This window comes from Electrona antarctica, assembly GCF_951216825.1.
Source record: "Electrona antarctica genome assembly, chromosome: 24".
Classification (NCBI taxonomy): Eukaryota; Metazoa; Chordata; class Actinopteri; order Myctophiformes; family Myctophidae; genus Electrona; species Electrona antarctica.
The window spans coordinates 17,468,128-17,484,010 of record NC_136803.1 but is presented as its reverse complement, the minus strand read 5'-3'; the positions used below and the strand labels follow the sequence as shown (position 1 = coordinate 17,484,010).

Sequence of the window (15,883 nt, the reverse complement as noted above, 5' to 3'; positions counted from 1 at the left end):
GAACTCACACAAACACAGCCATTACTTTTCAAAAATGGCGCGAATCAGACAGAGGAGTGATCTGGTCCTATCAGACAGTGCAGGTTAGTAGGCGTTCCCCACAGTGGCTTTCCCTGTGCAATAATTGTCACGTGTATCGCTCCGCCTATAGCTTAGAGTCCCTCCGCGGGAGGAAATAGTCCTTTCTTGTTTAGGCTACCATGTGCCTTAGCAGCCTATCACAGTATAAAGTGTCTATTATGTGGAATTTTAACATAACACGTGAGTGCATTGTATATTTTTTTAGTGTGTGTGTGTGTGTGTGTGTGTGTGTAGGTTATGTATTTTTTTATGCTGTATGTACATTGCACAAAATAAGTAAATAAATAAATGTAAATCCCAATTAAATACATTAATACATTCAGGATCAGGAATATTAATATAATTAGGCCTATTTAATATTCTAAATAATGAATGAAATAAATACATTTAAATCCCATATACTAGGATTCGTTATAGGAATTTCATAATCCAATATAAATTTCTATTGGAAGACTGGAAAATGCTATGGGCCTGCAGTGGTTCTCAAACTTTCAAGGACCCCCAAATTGACACTAAATAGCCCACGGACCCCCATTTGAAAAGATATCCCATAAGAGAAGATTTTTATGGCTCTAGCAGTGATTTTCAACCCGTTTAATTTCAAGGACCCCCAGTTTGATATAGCATTAGTCTACAGACCCCCATGTAATAGCATTTCTATCTCTGGGCCCCCAATTTATATTGTAAAATCAATGCTAATTTAACTCTGAGAGCATACAAATGGAACGGGTCCATTTGGTTCCATTTCTACACTCTTTGAGTTACAGACCCATAAGGGTCCATTTGGTTCCAAACTTAGCTGTGTCCCACCTGGAACTCCCTCAAGTACCCCTGGGGGTCCCCCACTTTGGGAAACACATGGCCTATAGGATAGTTTTTTTTAAAGTAGGCTACTTTGCTACTACTGTCCACCATGTACTTATGACTATATAGACAACTTATATGTTTGGTACAGTAGACCAACTACTATGTTGATGATGCCAATACATTTGTAGGCTACTTTAACTCAAGTATAGCCTACAATGTTGAATACAGGACTCTTACTTGTAACAGAATGAGTATTTCTGTGGTTCTCAAACTGGGTCCTATACACTCAGGGGTCAATATTGTTTAAAGTTGCATCATGACAAGATCACATGCACTCAACACATCGCAATGTGACACGTTGTGTGCTGCCCGCACAGAATACAAAACTCTGATGCTGGCATTCAAAGCAACCAAAGGTATGGCTCCCCCATATCTTGCAAGTATGATTGAACCCTACAAACCCTCCCGCGCACTCAGATCAGCCAACGCAGGGAAACTGGAAGTACCCTCACTAAAAACGCCGGGACAACGCTCCACACGTCCCAAACTCTTCTCCCTTCTTGCTCCAAAACTGTGGAATGCACTTCCCGTTGCAGTCAGAACTGCAGCATCACTCCCAATCTTCCGCCGTAGTCTGAAAACCCACCTCCATCATGGCCCATAGCACTTACCCTACCCCCTTAGATAGCATTTCTGTAGACTTAGACAGCACTATAATTGCATTGTATGTAGTCATAGCACATCATAGTACATATGTATAGCAGTATATATGTATAGTTTATATGTATAGTTTCATTATATAGATATTCCACTGTTACGTTCTTAGCTTACGGTACGCATGTTTCATGATAAATGCTTTTTTATGTGATGTATTCCCATGCTTTTTTGTTCTTGCTTAATGTAAATCGCTCTGGATTAAGAGCGTCTGCTAAATGCCTACATTGTAAATTGTAAATTGTCTTGTAGATCTGCTATTTTCAAAAATATATATTGAAAAGCAATGCATGTATATGAACTGGCTCCCCCAGAGTTAGTGTCGAAGTGTCCTTGAGCAAGACACTGAACCCCTAATTGCTCCTGATGTGCTGGTTGGTGCCTTGCATGGTTTCCACTGCCATCGGTGTGTGAATGTGTGTGTGAATGGGTGAATGTAATGCACAATCTATGTTAAGCGCCTTGGATAAAGGCGCTATATAAATGCACTATTTATCATGGTACAACATGTTATCAGATGGGGGTCCGCACTGCCAAATACATATTTACTTGGGGGATCCTTGACATTAAAAAAAAGTTTGAGAACCATTGTGCTTTTTACTTTGAAAAAGAAAAAAATCTAAGTAGAAGAAGTCTACTTAGAAGTCTACTACTTTTTCCGAGTTTTTTTTTCCGAGTGCACTGCAGGCACTTGAACTGTCATGTGAGACAGAAAAGGTCTGTCACTCTGACCTCGGGCAGAGTTACTCCGTCACACTAGACAGCTGCACGGCCACAGAAGTGTGTGTGTCTGTCCGTGCCTGCCTGGGACAATGACACTGTGCCATGTCAACTTGTGGGTCTGGGATTTAGTTTGTTGTCTGTTGTCAAGGATTATAAACAGAATAAATGTACACATTGTGTATAATGGCCTTTTAATTGAAGACGACGATGATGATGATGATGATGATGATAAATAGTGCATTTATATAGTGCCTTTACATAGATTGTGCATTACATTCACCTATTCACACACACATTCATACACCGGTGGCGGAGGAAACCATGCAAGGCACCAACCTGCACATCGGGAGCAATTAGGGGTTCAGTGTCTTGCTCAAGGACACTTCGACACCAACTCTGGGGGAGCCCGGGTTCGAACTGGCAACCTTGCGGTTACCATCCAGCCGCTCTACCCCTGAGCCACCACTTAACTGCCCATGATGATGATGACGACATGTTGGTATAAAAAATGTAAGCATATAAGTTTGAGATTAAAGATTTGTATTAATAAATATGAGTAGACAATTACAATTGGTTGGTGTCAGTTCCTCAAAATTATTTTTTGATTGATTGTGTCCCAATCAATCTATTGTGTTCCAGCTTGGATTGGTAGCCTATAATTTCTATCCCACGATTTTGTAACCCATTTTTCACCCGGTGCCAATTGCCTATATAAACTGTAATCCTGGGTGCTACTCTCTCCCTCTGCCAACCTGGGGAGAGCCCCAAACTGAGCTCATGCTTCCTTCAATGAGTTCAGGAGTGAGTATAGGCCGCTTCTTATCACCTGACAGGGGGGGGAGTTTCCCTGGAATAGGACGTATATTGCGTGGATTAAGGAACATGTTATTCCAATCAGTTCCTTTCCCCTTCATCAGGCGCCACGGCTGACCAGGGGAGGCAGTATAGAGACCAGGATTACCACATGTTTTTTCTGAGCTTACCTACCCTATAGGACAAGGGGGGGGGGGGGGGGGGGGGGGACATGCAAACCACCCAGAAAGGCTCTTTCGCCAACCCCACCTAGTAAGAGAAACCTATGAAAATCTGGGAACTAAATCGTTACCAAGAACTTTCTTCACCAATGTGTTTCTAAAGGTGTCTAATAACATAACATGTACTAAAAGTTTGAAATTCAACTCCCGTGGGAAATCTGAGTTATTAGCATGATATGTGACCATACCATTAAATCAAAATTTCATCATTCTTTAAGTAGCATGTGACATGAAACTAGGTGATTCTGAATCCATTCCAGGCATTAGTTTTGCACAAAAAACACTCCTTGGGAGGAAAACAGCCATAGCCGTCATCACAAATGTGATGAGGTGGATTTAGCTCAATGAGTGTTTTTTGTGCAAAACTAATGCTTGGAATGGATTCAGATTGGCGTGTGCGGTCACCCTCTTGTTTTTTCAAGATTTCCTCTACTGGAATGGATTCAGAATCATGTGTTTCATATGTCACATGCTACTTAAAGAATGATTCAATTTTGACTTTTTTTGCCTTAGGATGTTAATGGTATGGTCACATATTATGCTAATAACTCAAATTTGTTAATAGACACCTTTAGAAACACATTGGTGAAGAAATTTCTTGGTAAAGATTTAGTTCCCAGTTTGGTACCTGATAAAATATGGGCGCTGCTGACGTGGAGGAGAGAACTCACCCCCATGCAGTGCCCACAGCGTCCCTGGACAATTGGGGTGGCAATTCTAATATCCTCATGACCCACCAGTGCAGGGCCCTGGCCCTCAGGTTGATCTAAAGGGCCCCCTGGGGGTTCCCGAACTCTACTTTGGAATGGAAACCATTGGTTAAACCGCTTGACTCACTCAACGCTGTCACCAGTCACACGGTGCCACAATATTGGGGTCAAATGACAGGCATGGTTTGTCTGCCCCTGGGCAGCAGGGCTTATAGAGGAAAGGTGAAGGACACTGGGCCCTAATAGCTCTATAGTGACTCAGTCTCGTTGGAGTGGAAGCATCAGTGTGGCCAGATTTTGTGAGAGAAACAAGCAACCATGGTCTATACTAAAAACAAGCCAAAGAAGCGACTATGGCTATAAGTCTACAAGCTACAAGCTCACAATGTGTCACAATGCAATGGGTTGTGAGCTTGTAGATCTGCTATTTAAAAAATATATATATATATCTGGTACAATATCCTGGCACAGAATGTTTACAGATGGGGATACACGGACGTAGCCTATTCATTTGGGACACATGACAATGTTTGAGAACAGCTAGTTTGAACAACATAGGAAGCAAACACAAATAAGCCTATTTTGTCATTATATGTAACTTCCGATGAATTGAGTACAAAGGACCTCAATGGACACAAGCCATATTATATAGGCTTTCTTGGGTTTAAATTAAAATCCTCTTAGCAGACCTTGTATTGAACTGTAGCCTATACTTTCCTGCATGTGTGTTCGTTTTGCAAACTGCTAATAAAGTAGCCTAATCGTCAAGCTCCTGAAGTTTGCGGATGACACCACCCTGGTGGGCCTCATGTCCAAAGGGGATGAGTCGGCCTACAGGAGGGAGATCGAGCGGCTGCGGAGTTGGTGCAGCAACAACAACTTAGAGCTAAATGCAATAAAGACAGTAGAGATGGTGGTGGACTTCAGGAGGAACGCAGCCCCGCCCCCTCCCATCATGCTGGGAGGCACCCAGGTGACCCCAGTAGAGTCATGTCGGTTCCTAGGCATGATCCTCTCTCGGGACCTGAAGTGGGAGCTGAACATCATGGCCCTCCTGATTCCTGAAGAAGGCCCAGAAGAGGCTGTACTTCCTCAGGCAGCTGAGGAAGTTCAGACTGTCAAGGACCATGATGGCTCAGTTTTACACAGCCATCATTGAGTCCATCCTCACACACTCCATCATCACCTGGTTCCCCGCTGCAGCTGCAAAATATCGCCAAGCTGCAACGAGTGATACGCTCTGCGGAGAGGTTGATTGGCCGCCCACTGCCCTCCCTCAAGTCCCTGCATGACTTGAGGAGAGCGAGAAAGATCATGGCCGACCCCTCCCACCCTGGCCACGGCCTCCTCACCCTACTCCCCTCTGGGATTGCGCCTGCGCCTGCCGAAGGCTACAAAAGTCCGCCACAGACTGAGCTTTTTCCCCTCAGCCGCCAGGCTGCTAAATGACTCTGGTTTCCCTCCCACGGTCCCACCCCCACCCCCTAGGGAGTATCACCGGACATGTTTGCACTATGTTCCATAAATTCTGCACTTTATATTTATACTTCCTGCACAGTGTTGTTGTTATTTGTGTTATATGTGAAAAAAGGAATAAGGAATGCACACACGCAATGTCAAAACAAACTCCTATGTGTTTTACACAATGGCAAATAAAGGTATCTGAATCTGAATCCAATCAATCAATCAATCAATCAATCAATCAATCAATCAATCAATCAATCAATCAATCACTCGCAGCCTGCATGAACTAGCCTAACAAAATAATATAAAGCAACTTTACAGGAAAAACAAGCCCAAAGTCGCTTATAATAAACAGACATGGCAACGCTCATGGCTGTGGATTGTGGAACTGAAGTTCACGGCAGGGCTTTACGCAGCGCTCGGGTGTCACTCTCGCCTTGATCCCCGTCCCAGCCAGCATGCCACTGGACGACATGTTCTACCGCGGGACTTTTATATAATCCTTTCTTTTATTGAGTGATATTATGGGGTCGAGTGGAAGAATGAGTCTGGAATAGTGCAGCTCCTCAGGGACAACCGGAGCACTCATAGACTCATAGCCTACTACGCGTAAAAGTTGTCCAGTTTGTTGACCGTGATGGCTTTGGAGTGCACGTCGCTCGTGAAAGTGGGGCTTGTTTTGTTTGTTGCAGGTAAGCCATTATACGAGTGTTTCTTGAGATTGTATTCAGTGGTATTAAAATGACCAAATTAGTGCATTGTGTTGGCTAGAGAGGCTACATGTGAGACGAAATGCCCGCTGCCCTGCCCTGTATGCGAATAAAGAATTTTACAGTAACACAAATCAAACCTGCGACGGGCAATTGCGCGCGGGCTTGTATGCGCACGAGAGAAACTTACCTAGGCTACTACTACACATTGTAACATAACATGAGCCATCAATCAACATAGACTAGACTACAAACGTTCATAACTTGGTTTCAGATATACATCATGAACAAACGTCCATAATAAGCAGCAACAAGTTGACGTTTTGGTCTCTATATCCCCTCTTCATCACCTATATTTCATGGCAGGGACGCCCAGAATTATTATAATTTGAGAGAACCATGCACAGCCCTGGCTGTGCTCTATTAACATGCAACCAAGTGTGAGAATTAGAATTATGTTCTAGTTTTAGTATGATGAGTGAGTTCTAATGAGTGACGATGAGCTGGTATACCTGCCAAATTTAGAACAAACAGGGGGAAGTTCTATACTGCTCTGCCAACAAAATGTGGAATGCCCTGACTCCCATCCATTAAAACATGCATTACCAGGTAGGTAGGTAGGTATGTGGGTGGGTGGGTGGGTGGCTGGGTAGGTAGGTAGGTAGGTAGGTAGGTAGGTAGGTGGGTGGATGGGTGGGTAGGTAGGTAGGTAGGTAGATAGTTGAAATGAAGAAAATGCCAGCACTCATTGTATGTCCTTTTGATATGAATTTATTTACCTCTGACGTTGATAAATATGTGAGATACAATCAACAGTAATTAAAGACAGGTGTCACCTGTTCTTGCTCAGGTAGGTAGATAGGCCTACTTTATTCAGCCCAGAGGGGAAATTAAGGTGTTACAGCAGCTCTGATAGACATCAATAAAACACATTGTAATACAAAGTGCTGTTTACATTCCTGACTAATAAAGTAGGCTATTCAATCAATCAATCAATCAATCAATCAATCAAAATGAACAAATAAATGAATGCCTTCAATAAAACTAAAATATTCCAAGTTTATCCCTGGGATATAGATGAGATCATTGCCAAAGCTTGGTAGTGTCTCAGTTTTCTATATTTTAAAATCCACCATCACTAAATAAATCCATCCTGTCTAAATGAGTTTCCCATATTGCGCGATGAGCCATGAGCCACAGCTGTGGATACACATATATCCATAAGTGGATCTTGTCATATTCATCAGCATCGCTTTCATGTAATCCATAAAGAGATACGGTCGGAACGACATAATTGCATGTCTCTGCATGACTTTCATCTCTGATCCTGAAAGCAAGGCACGTGTAGCACATGCATGATGGGTTATGGTACATTCATGAGCATGGTTTCCATGGGATGTTTAGCATTTGTGATTCTCTTGTACACACACACACACACACACACACACACACACACACACACACACACACACACACACACACACACACACACACACACACACACACACACACACACACACACACACACACACACGTGTGGTCTTTTGTAGTCTTTTGCAGTCTTTTGCGGTTATTTGCCTTTTTTGGGCCTATTCGTGGCCACATACTAAAAATCATAATGTGGGGGCTGGTCATGCATGATTGTGTGGGGGGGCCCCACACAATAATGCATACACAGTAGGGGATTTAGGCTGGTTTTAGGCATAGTTTTACTGAGGTTAAGTTTAGGAATAAGGTTAGTTTTAGCCATAGTTTTACTCTGGTTACATTTAGGAATAACTGGTGGCGACCACTCCGAGGTCGCCGTATTAGACCCGGGGCGAGCGTTCTTGTGTGTACACTACATGGAGTAGAAGAGAGGACTCAGCACACAGCCCAGAGGGTCTCCTGTGTTGAGGGTCAGAGGATTTGATGTTACGTTGCCCATATGCTTGGCGGTTAGTTCACCAGGAAGTCTAGTATTTTCCAGTCACGCAAGTTCAGATGCAGGCCTATGGCTTTCTGTCTGAGCTATATGTATCGAGCTTAATGGCAGGAACTAACTATCGTGTTGAATGCCAAGCTGAAACAGCATACTGTCTTACAGTACATATAGGCAGGGAAGGCAGATGTAGCATCACAGTAGGCAGGTATAGGACATCAGCCTGGGCAAGAAGAGCCCCAACCTCCATGCTATCATTCAGCATGCACACTATCAATTCCATAAGGCATTTATTTTCTATCTTCTTTCACACATTAATTAGTCTTTTACCCTTTAACACATTTTGGGCGAGAACCCCTTTTGGTGTTTTAAGCATTATGTTATACTTTAGCTATTGAAAAATAGCAGATCTACAAGCTCATAGCGCGGCACCGAGTGCCGCGCTATGAGCTTGTAGATCTGCTATTTTTTGAAGAATCGTGAAAATGTAGTGCAAATCTTTGAATATATATTCTTTCAGAGTGAACGTTTTTAACTAAAATCTTTGCTTCTGGGGGGGGGGGTCCCTGGAACAACATATTTTCAGATGGGGGTCGGCCGCCAATTACATATATATTTGGGGTTCCTTGAGATGAAAATGTTTGAGAACGACTGACATAGAAACATGGGTTTTTCAGAAAACAGTCACGATTTAGACGACATTTGTAGAATAGTCCTCAGGTCTCTGCGTATACAATATTGTCGCAGATGAATCATGTTTTTTGTGTTGAAAAAGGCAGGCGACAACTTCAAGGTAATATGACGAGTATAGGCTACATGAGTCATTACCTGACTCACTCCTTGATCTTTCTGCCTTCAAATACTCCTTTATGAAAAGTTTGATGCAGACGCAAAACGTTGAACAAAATGTTTTAGCCTTGAGATGCTCGGAGAGTGAAAACATACAGTAACAGGCAGGGAGTTAGTCACCCAGCATTCCCCAGAGCGTTTATAGGTAGGCTACACTCCTTTATTCCCCTATAGACACCAACTCTCTGCAAATCGCTTGCTATTTTTGCCAAATGTTTGCCCAGAATAGGGACACTATAGGTTCAAGGAGGATACTGTGGTGGTCACTAGAGATTCCAGTGTTAGCAGGAGGATTGCAGACCTCTGTGTGTGTGTAGGTGTCCACCTACACACCGTCAAACACAAAAAGATTATTTATTGCTCCCTTTTTCTATTCGCTATTGAGGTTTTTCAATGAGAGGAGCCGGATGCTTTTAAATGAATGTTGTTAAATGAATGTGTTTCTCTTTCATCTCCTCTCTCTCTCTCTCTCTCTCTGTAGCCCATGTTCTTCCGTTGGGGTCTGGCTGCCACATTGGTCTTTATGAGATGATGATCAATGAGCACTGCCTTCCAATGTTCACCAAAGACATGGGCACTCTGGATCAAGGCCTGTGGTGCAGCTGGCCGGACACCCTGAAGTGAGTTTTTGCGCACTATATGCAGAAAGAAAGAAAGAAAGAAAGAAAGAAAGAAAGAAAGAAAGAGAGAAAGAACGAAAAGTAAATGCAAACGTTAATATATAGAAACCACGTATTCTTGTTTACATTCAGAAATATCAAAACAAAAACAAGTACTACTCATTACAACTGGTAAAGAAAGAGGATAGGCCTACAACACAAGAGCCAAACACAGTGACATTATGTGGTACACAGTAATTGGGTTAACGACCGTCATCCTGGCATCATTGGCTATTTTTGAACCAGCAGTGTATAAGAGGTGTCAGGGTGCCTCGATTGCAGAATAGAACAGGACACGAAACACAAAAGAGGTATAAAGGTTAGTCTTTGCTTAGAAAAATACCAAACACAGAATACAGGTCAAAACTAGGAGGTCGGTCAGACAACAAGCAAACAAAGGCAGGCAAGGGCGAAGCAGTATAAAGGCAAATAGTCAGGCTAGGTAGTAGGCAGTGAAAGACTCACATGCTGCATGGGGTCAAGAGCACACAACAGGTAGCAGGTACAGGCTGGAATAAAACAGTGGTGGAATAAGTACACAACGTTTTTACTTAAGTATCAATCCTGCAATGTAGACATAGTAATAGTAAAAGTCCAGAATTCAAAATGTACTTGAATAAAAGTACAAAGGTATGGGCATACAAATGTACTTAAAGTACCAAAAGTAAAAGTACTAATTATGCAGAATGTCCCATATATAAGGTACAGGTCCATTTGGTTCCATTCGTAGCTTATCATTATGGTACAGTTGTCTATATTCTGTTTGCACTGCAATAAAAGACATGAGAGAGTAGATGCTTTTTCATGGGAGTCAAGGAGAGAGAGTGTGTGTGTGTGTGTGTGTGTGTGTGTGTGTGTGTGTGTGTGTGTGTGTGTGTGTGTGTGTGTGTGTGTGTGTGTGTGTGTGTGTGTGCATGCTCGCGCATGTATGCTTGAAAGTGTGCTTCTGGCCGTGTGCATGCATGCGTTGACACCTATGAATGACATGCATGAACACGACATTTCCAAGCCAATGCTGTTGTTTTGTTCCTTGGAACTGTATTTGTAGCAACCCGAAACACTGATGGGATGGTTGGGAGTGTTAGAATACATGTCCTCACATTCTCCTTCTGTGCTTCTCACATAAAAACCATCCTGATCGTTGGAAGCAGCTTACTACTTCTATTAGCAGTGGTGGAAGTACTGTAGGCCTACTTAAGTACAATTTTGAGGTATTTGTACATTACTTGAGTATATCATATTCTCACAGCATTTCAGAGGCAAATATTGTACTTTTACTCCACTACAATTACTTGACAACCTTTGTTACTATAGTTACTTTGTAGATTTTGATTATTATTGCAAAACACACGTTAACCACTTCAGCCCTTCGGCCATTTGAAAATAGCCGATCTACTTGTAGATATACACTGTGTGTGTGTGTGTGTACAGTTGGAGGCCATCGATATTGTCCTTTTCTTTTTGCTGAGGTTTGCGTGATCTGCGCAAAAGGACAGTTAACCCATTTTGGGCGGGAACCCCTTTTGGTGTTTTAAACATTATGTTATAATTTAGCTATTGAAAAATAGCAGATCTACAAGCTCATAGCGCGCCACCGAGTGGCGCGCTACGAGCTTGTAGGTCTGCTATTTTTGAAAAATCGTGAAAATATTTATTTCAGAAAACTGGAGGATTTAGAAGGATTTTTTTAAATTTTGAGGTCAGGCCTAAATGGGTCAAATGATAAGGGACAATATCGGTGGCACCCAACTGTACACTGTGTGTGTGTGTATATATATATATATATAGGGCCTAAGCGGTTAAGAAACTACCCCACCCTCCTGTATTTTGTTCGTAGAAACCAAACCCTGTTTATGTCTAGTCCAAAAAACAAAACAAACACAACACAACAAAAATGTTATCTTGTCACGGCATCTCGTTCAAACCAACGGTGTGACTGACAGCCCCCATATGCAGCTGTATAGTACACGACGACCATCCCAAGTATCTGCAGCCTTGTTGGTATGCGTCTCCATTTCTCCGCCCCCCCTTCCTTCCACATAACGGTTATATTTAGCTGTGTTAAGCCCGCCGGTAATTCTATCTGCTTCTTTGACTCTTTTTTTTATCCCCCCTCCCCTCGACCAACACATGTCCCTGTGGAAGCTGTCAGAAAGGACACTTAAAAGGAGAACTGTGAGAGATGTCCATGGGAGGAGTATACTGTAGGCCAGTGGTTCCCAAAATGGGGTCCGGGGACCCCCCAGGGGTCCTTGAGGGAGTTCCAGGGGGTCCCCATCTAAATTATAGTTTGGAACCAAATGGACTCTTATGGGTCTGTAACTCTGAGTGTACAAATGGAACCAAATGGCCCCGTTTGTACACTCTCAGAGTTATAGTAAATTAACATTGATTTTAAGATATAAATTGGGAGTCCCAGAGATAGAAATGCCATTAAATGGGGGTCAGTAGACTAATGCATGTCAAACTGGGGGTCCTTGAAAGTAAACGAGTTGAGAATCACTGCTAGAGCCGTACAAATCTTCTCTTATTGGGGTCCCTGGCATGTGTTTTCAAATGGGGGTCCGCGGGCTAATTAGTGTCAATTTGGGGGTCCTTGACATGAAAAAGTTTGGGAACCACTGCTGTAGGCTACAGCCCTAGGCAATTAACTGAAAACATTTCAAAACTCGATATTCAATCAATTAAAGTGGTGCTAAAGTAGATCTAGAAGCAGTTTTTTTAATATATATGTATATAATTTTTCTTTTCTTTTTTTGAGGGTCCAGCTTTGTGTAAACACAAACATTGAAGACAAAAGTGAGCGCGCAAATTGTGATTGGCCAGAATGAGATGATGTACAGTATGACGACGTATGATGATAAGAGCGCCCCTCACTTCACACGGGTGTGATTATGTTTTTTACAATCAATTACATTGATTACCAGATTAAGCACCATGGTAAGCATGATGGTGTTGTGAGCTTGTAGATTGGCTCTTTTCATTTTCTTTAAATAATCATGAATTAATAGTAGGCATAATCAAAAGTTTGAAATAATTGTGCCACCGATTTTAAGTCTTATTGCCCAACCCACTACAGACTACACTGTGTATGCATGTTGGGACAGGGTGGATGTTCTCTTCTGCCTTAAACAAATGTATGTATTTTTGTTTTATATATCTTTGGGTCTAATTGGGCAAATGTCTTCTGTATTCTCACAAAATGCCATAACCTGGGGGCATGGAGGCCAAGTCGGTAGCGCTGTCGCCTCACAGCTAGAAAGTCCTGGGTTCGATTCCTGCTGGGGACGCTGTGGGTGCTGGGGGGCGTATTCTCTCCTACGCGTCATCACCACCCATACCCTATAGGTGGGGTTGGCGAAAGAGACCTTCTGTGTGGAGCTTGCATGTTCTCCCCATGTCCCCTAGGTTAGGTGATGGAGGGGAAAGGAACTGGTTGGAATAACATGTTCCTTACACGCGCTACGTATATTTTGTTGTATTATGGTTAAAACACTGAGAGCTACTGCCAGTGCCTGCTGTAAATGGTAAATGGTGCATTTATATAGTGCCTTTATCCAAGGCGCTTTACATAGATTACATTACATTCACCCATTCACACACACATTCATACACCGATTGCGGCGGAAGCCATGCAAGGTACCAACCAGCACATCGGGAGCAATTTGGGGTTCAGTGTCTTGCCCAAGGACACTTCGACATGTAGCCAGGAGGAGCCGGGATTCGAACCGCCGACCCATGGATCATTGGACGCCCCTGTGTGTAGAATATCTGTACAATGAAACTATGAGTATACACTATAGAGACCACTGTCGTGGGAGAGAGAGAGAGCACCTAATTTGGGCAGATAGTGTTGCTTTTTGTGAGTTACAGATTAGATCTCTACTGGTTTTAAAATAGCATAGGTCATCTCCAAAGAGATCTGACCCTCTTGTCTTGTGTGTATTCCTTTGAGTCAGACAGTTAACCACTTGAACCCTCTATTCTTAGTGAAACATCGTTGCAACTGTACTTGGACCACAATTTCTCTCTCTACACCAAATGTTTGAGCCAAACATAGCTGATCTACAAGCTCACACAATGCACCGCAGCGATTGTGAGAGGCAACTTAACTTTATAATCTCTTCTGAAGTGATACCAAAAAAAGTAACCATGTATTGTCAGTGTGTATTTATTAGTAATAAAAAATAACGCAAATGTGCTGTTTCCATACAGTTGTTACTGTCTTTTGTAAAGCACATTTCATATGGTAGCTCACATCACCATACTTCAACATTTAATGTAATGTAAATAAATCACCCACTAAATCGCATATGTCTGTCTCCCAAATGAGCTATTTTTGTGAGATTTCCACCCGACGGCCACGATATACTAGCCTGGGTTCCAGCCTGAATCGCTGCGATCCGTGAATCTGTTTTGTCACTTTGTCACTGTTTTGTCACTGTCCAGACTACTCAGTCTGGACAGGGTCCTATCTCTACCTCTCCAAGGTAGGCGGGACATGTAAACGGGTGAAATTGACCTGTGGCTTCTGATTGGTCGGTGGTGCGGATTGGAAAAAAACCCCACCAGTTTGACGTCGTATCAATGCGCACCGCACAGCTGCTGCTGTTGCCCTGCAACGTGCGTATCATCCACCAAACTCACCCCATACAGCATACATTGATTTGAAGTATTTATTAACAGTACATTTCAAGTACAACTCAATACACAAAAAAAAACTTAACTGTGGACGACACCATAAAGCATTACATTTGTTTACAATATAGGGCCCACCTGTCAGTTTTTTTGTACTACTGAATCCGACATAGTGGACTACTGAATCAAATTATTGTTTACTTTTTACCCAAAGGTTTTACTCTCGAGTCTCGAGTGAGAAAAGCATGGACAGAGTGGCGCCGGCTGATGACATATCAGCCTGGACCCCAGGAAGAATAGCCACGCTTTGTGCTAATTTGGATCCATATTAAAGTAAAGTAAAGCAACAACGTGGCTATACGTAACAGGTGAAGTTATGAAATACGACTCTGCTGTGTGCTGGCCAGACTGAGTAGCAGAGTGACAAAACAGATTCACGGAACGCAGCGATTCAGGCTGGAACCCAGGCTAACTATACAGTATAAAATGATAATAATGACGGTAATTATCATGCTTTTTGTCCATTGCCGCCCCCTGTAGGCCCTACGAGGAACTGACCAACTGCACGTACGTGGTGGCCCTGGGGATGGACTGCTTCTGGCCCAATCACGTCATCGACCGCTTCTTCATGGACGTCCACCGGCTCTACTTCCACGGCTGCGCGGCGACCGGCCGGCTGCTCCACGACCCGGCCGTCGCCATCCTCGGGCCGTTCATCGGCGTGCCGGTGCTGGTCACGCTGCTCGTGACCGCCCTGGTGGTGTGGAGGAGCAAACGCACCGAGGGAGTTCTATAATAGCGGTGGTTCTCAAGCTGTTGTATTAATGTTCGTTTTGTGCAGGTGGAACCAATTTGGACCTGTAAAGTACAGTAGGTAAGAGTCTATTTTGGTTCCATTTGTACACTCTCAGAGTTACACAGACTTTTAAGGGTCCATTTGGTTCCTAAATATGAATTATTCAAGCCAGTGCATGCCCCCTTCCGACGTCCTACAAAAAAAAGAAAAAAATACAAATTGACGTAATTCCGACTGGTCTCAGCCCAGATGTCCAGACTCTCCGAACTATAGTTCGGAAAGCCTGTCCGAAGGGGTATGCATGTATTGGCCTTTAGCTAGGCCCCCTGGAACGCCATCAAGGACCGTTGGGGGTACCCGGGCGGACCCCACTTTGACAACCTGTAGTGTAAAGGTTAATTTAGTTCCATTTGTACACTCATTTTAGGTCCATTTGGTTCCTAACTATCAATAATATAGCTCGGGGCCTCCTGTAAAACCCCCCCACCAGGACCCCACTTTAATCTATAGGACAGACAGACAAGGCTTGGACATAATATGAACTCCTGAGAGCATGTTTTTTAAATGCCAGAGCAGATGAGTGGATTATTTTAGTATACAGTTTATATATAATATATGTTTTTACTTTTTTTAATTAAATTGTGCCAAAACCAAATGATAGTGTACACGCAGTGGTTCCCAACCTGACATCTGACAAAAGCTGAAGTTTCTTAGATAATATTTTAATTCAACAATGTATTCACGAGTTAATGTTAGCCTACTTTTGGGAGTTAGCTA

At 43.0% G+C, this 15,883-nt stretch overlaps 1 protein-coding gene across 1 annotated transcript; it reads left to right on the top strand.

Annotated features, from left to right (window-relative positions):
• The first annotated feature begins 5,959 nt into the window (after positions 1–5,959).
• LOC306917267 (receptor activity-modifying protein 1-like) lies at positions 5,960–15,392 on the top strand. The gene is made up of 3 exons (XM_079495410.1): positions 5,960–6,225; positions 9,495–9,633; positions 14,851–15,392. The coding sequence occupies exons 1-3, from the start codon at positions 6,171–6,173 to the stop codon at positions 15,104–15,106; spliced, it is 450 nt and encodes a 149-aa protein (XP_079351536.1). The 5' UTR covers positions 5,960–6,170; the 3' UTR covers positions 15,107–15,392.
• The last annotated feature ends 491 nt before the right edge of the window (positions 15,393–15,883 follow it).

Bases quoted from the DNA above. Each gene is read 5' to 3' on its own strand.
- LOC306917267 (XM_079495410.1), top strand. From the start codon at position 6,171: ATGGCTTTGGAGTGCACGTCGCTCGTGAAAGTGGGGCTTGTTTTGTTT. The intron at 6,226-9,494 runs GTAAGCCATTAT...CTCTCTCTGTAG, and splicing joins GCTTGTTTTGTTTGTTGCAG to CCCATGTTCTTCCGTTGGGG. The intron at 9,634-14,850 runs GTGAGTTTTTGC...CGCCCCCTGTAG, and splicing joins AGCTGGCCGGACACCCTGAA to GCCCTACGAGGAACTGACCA.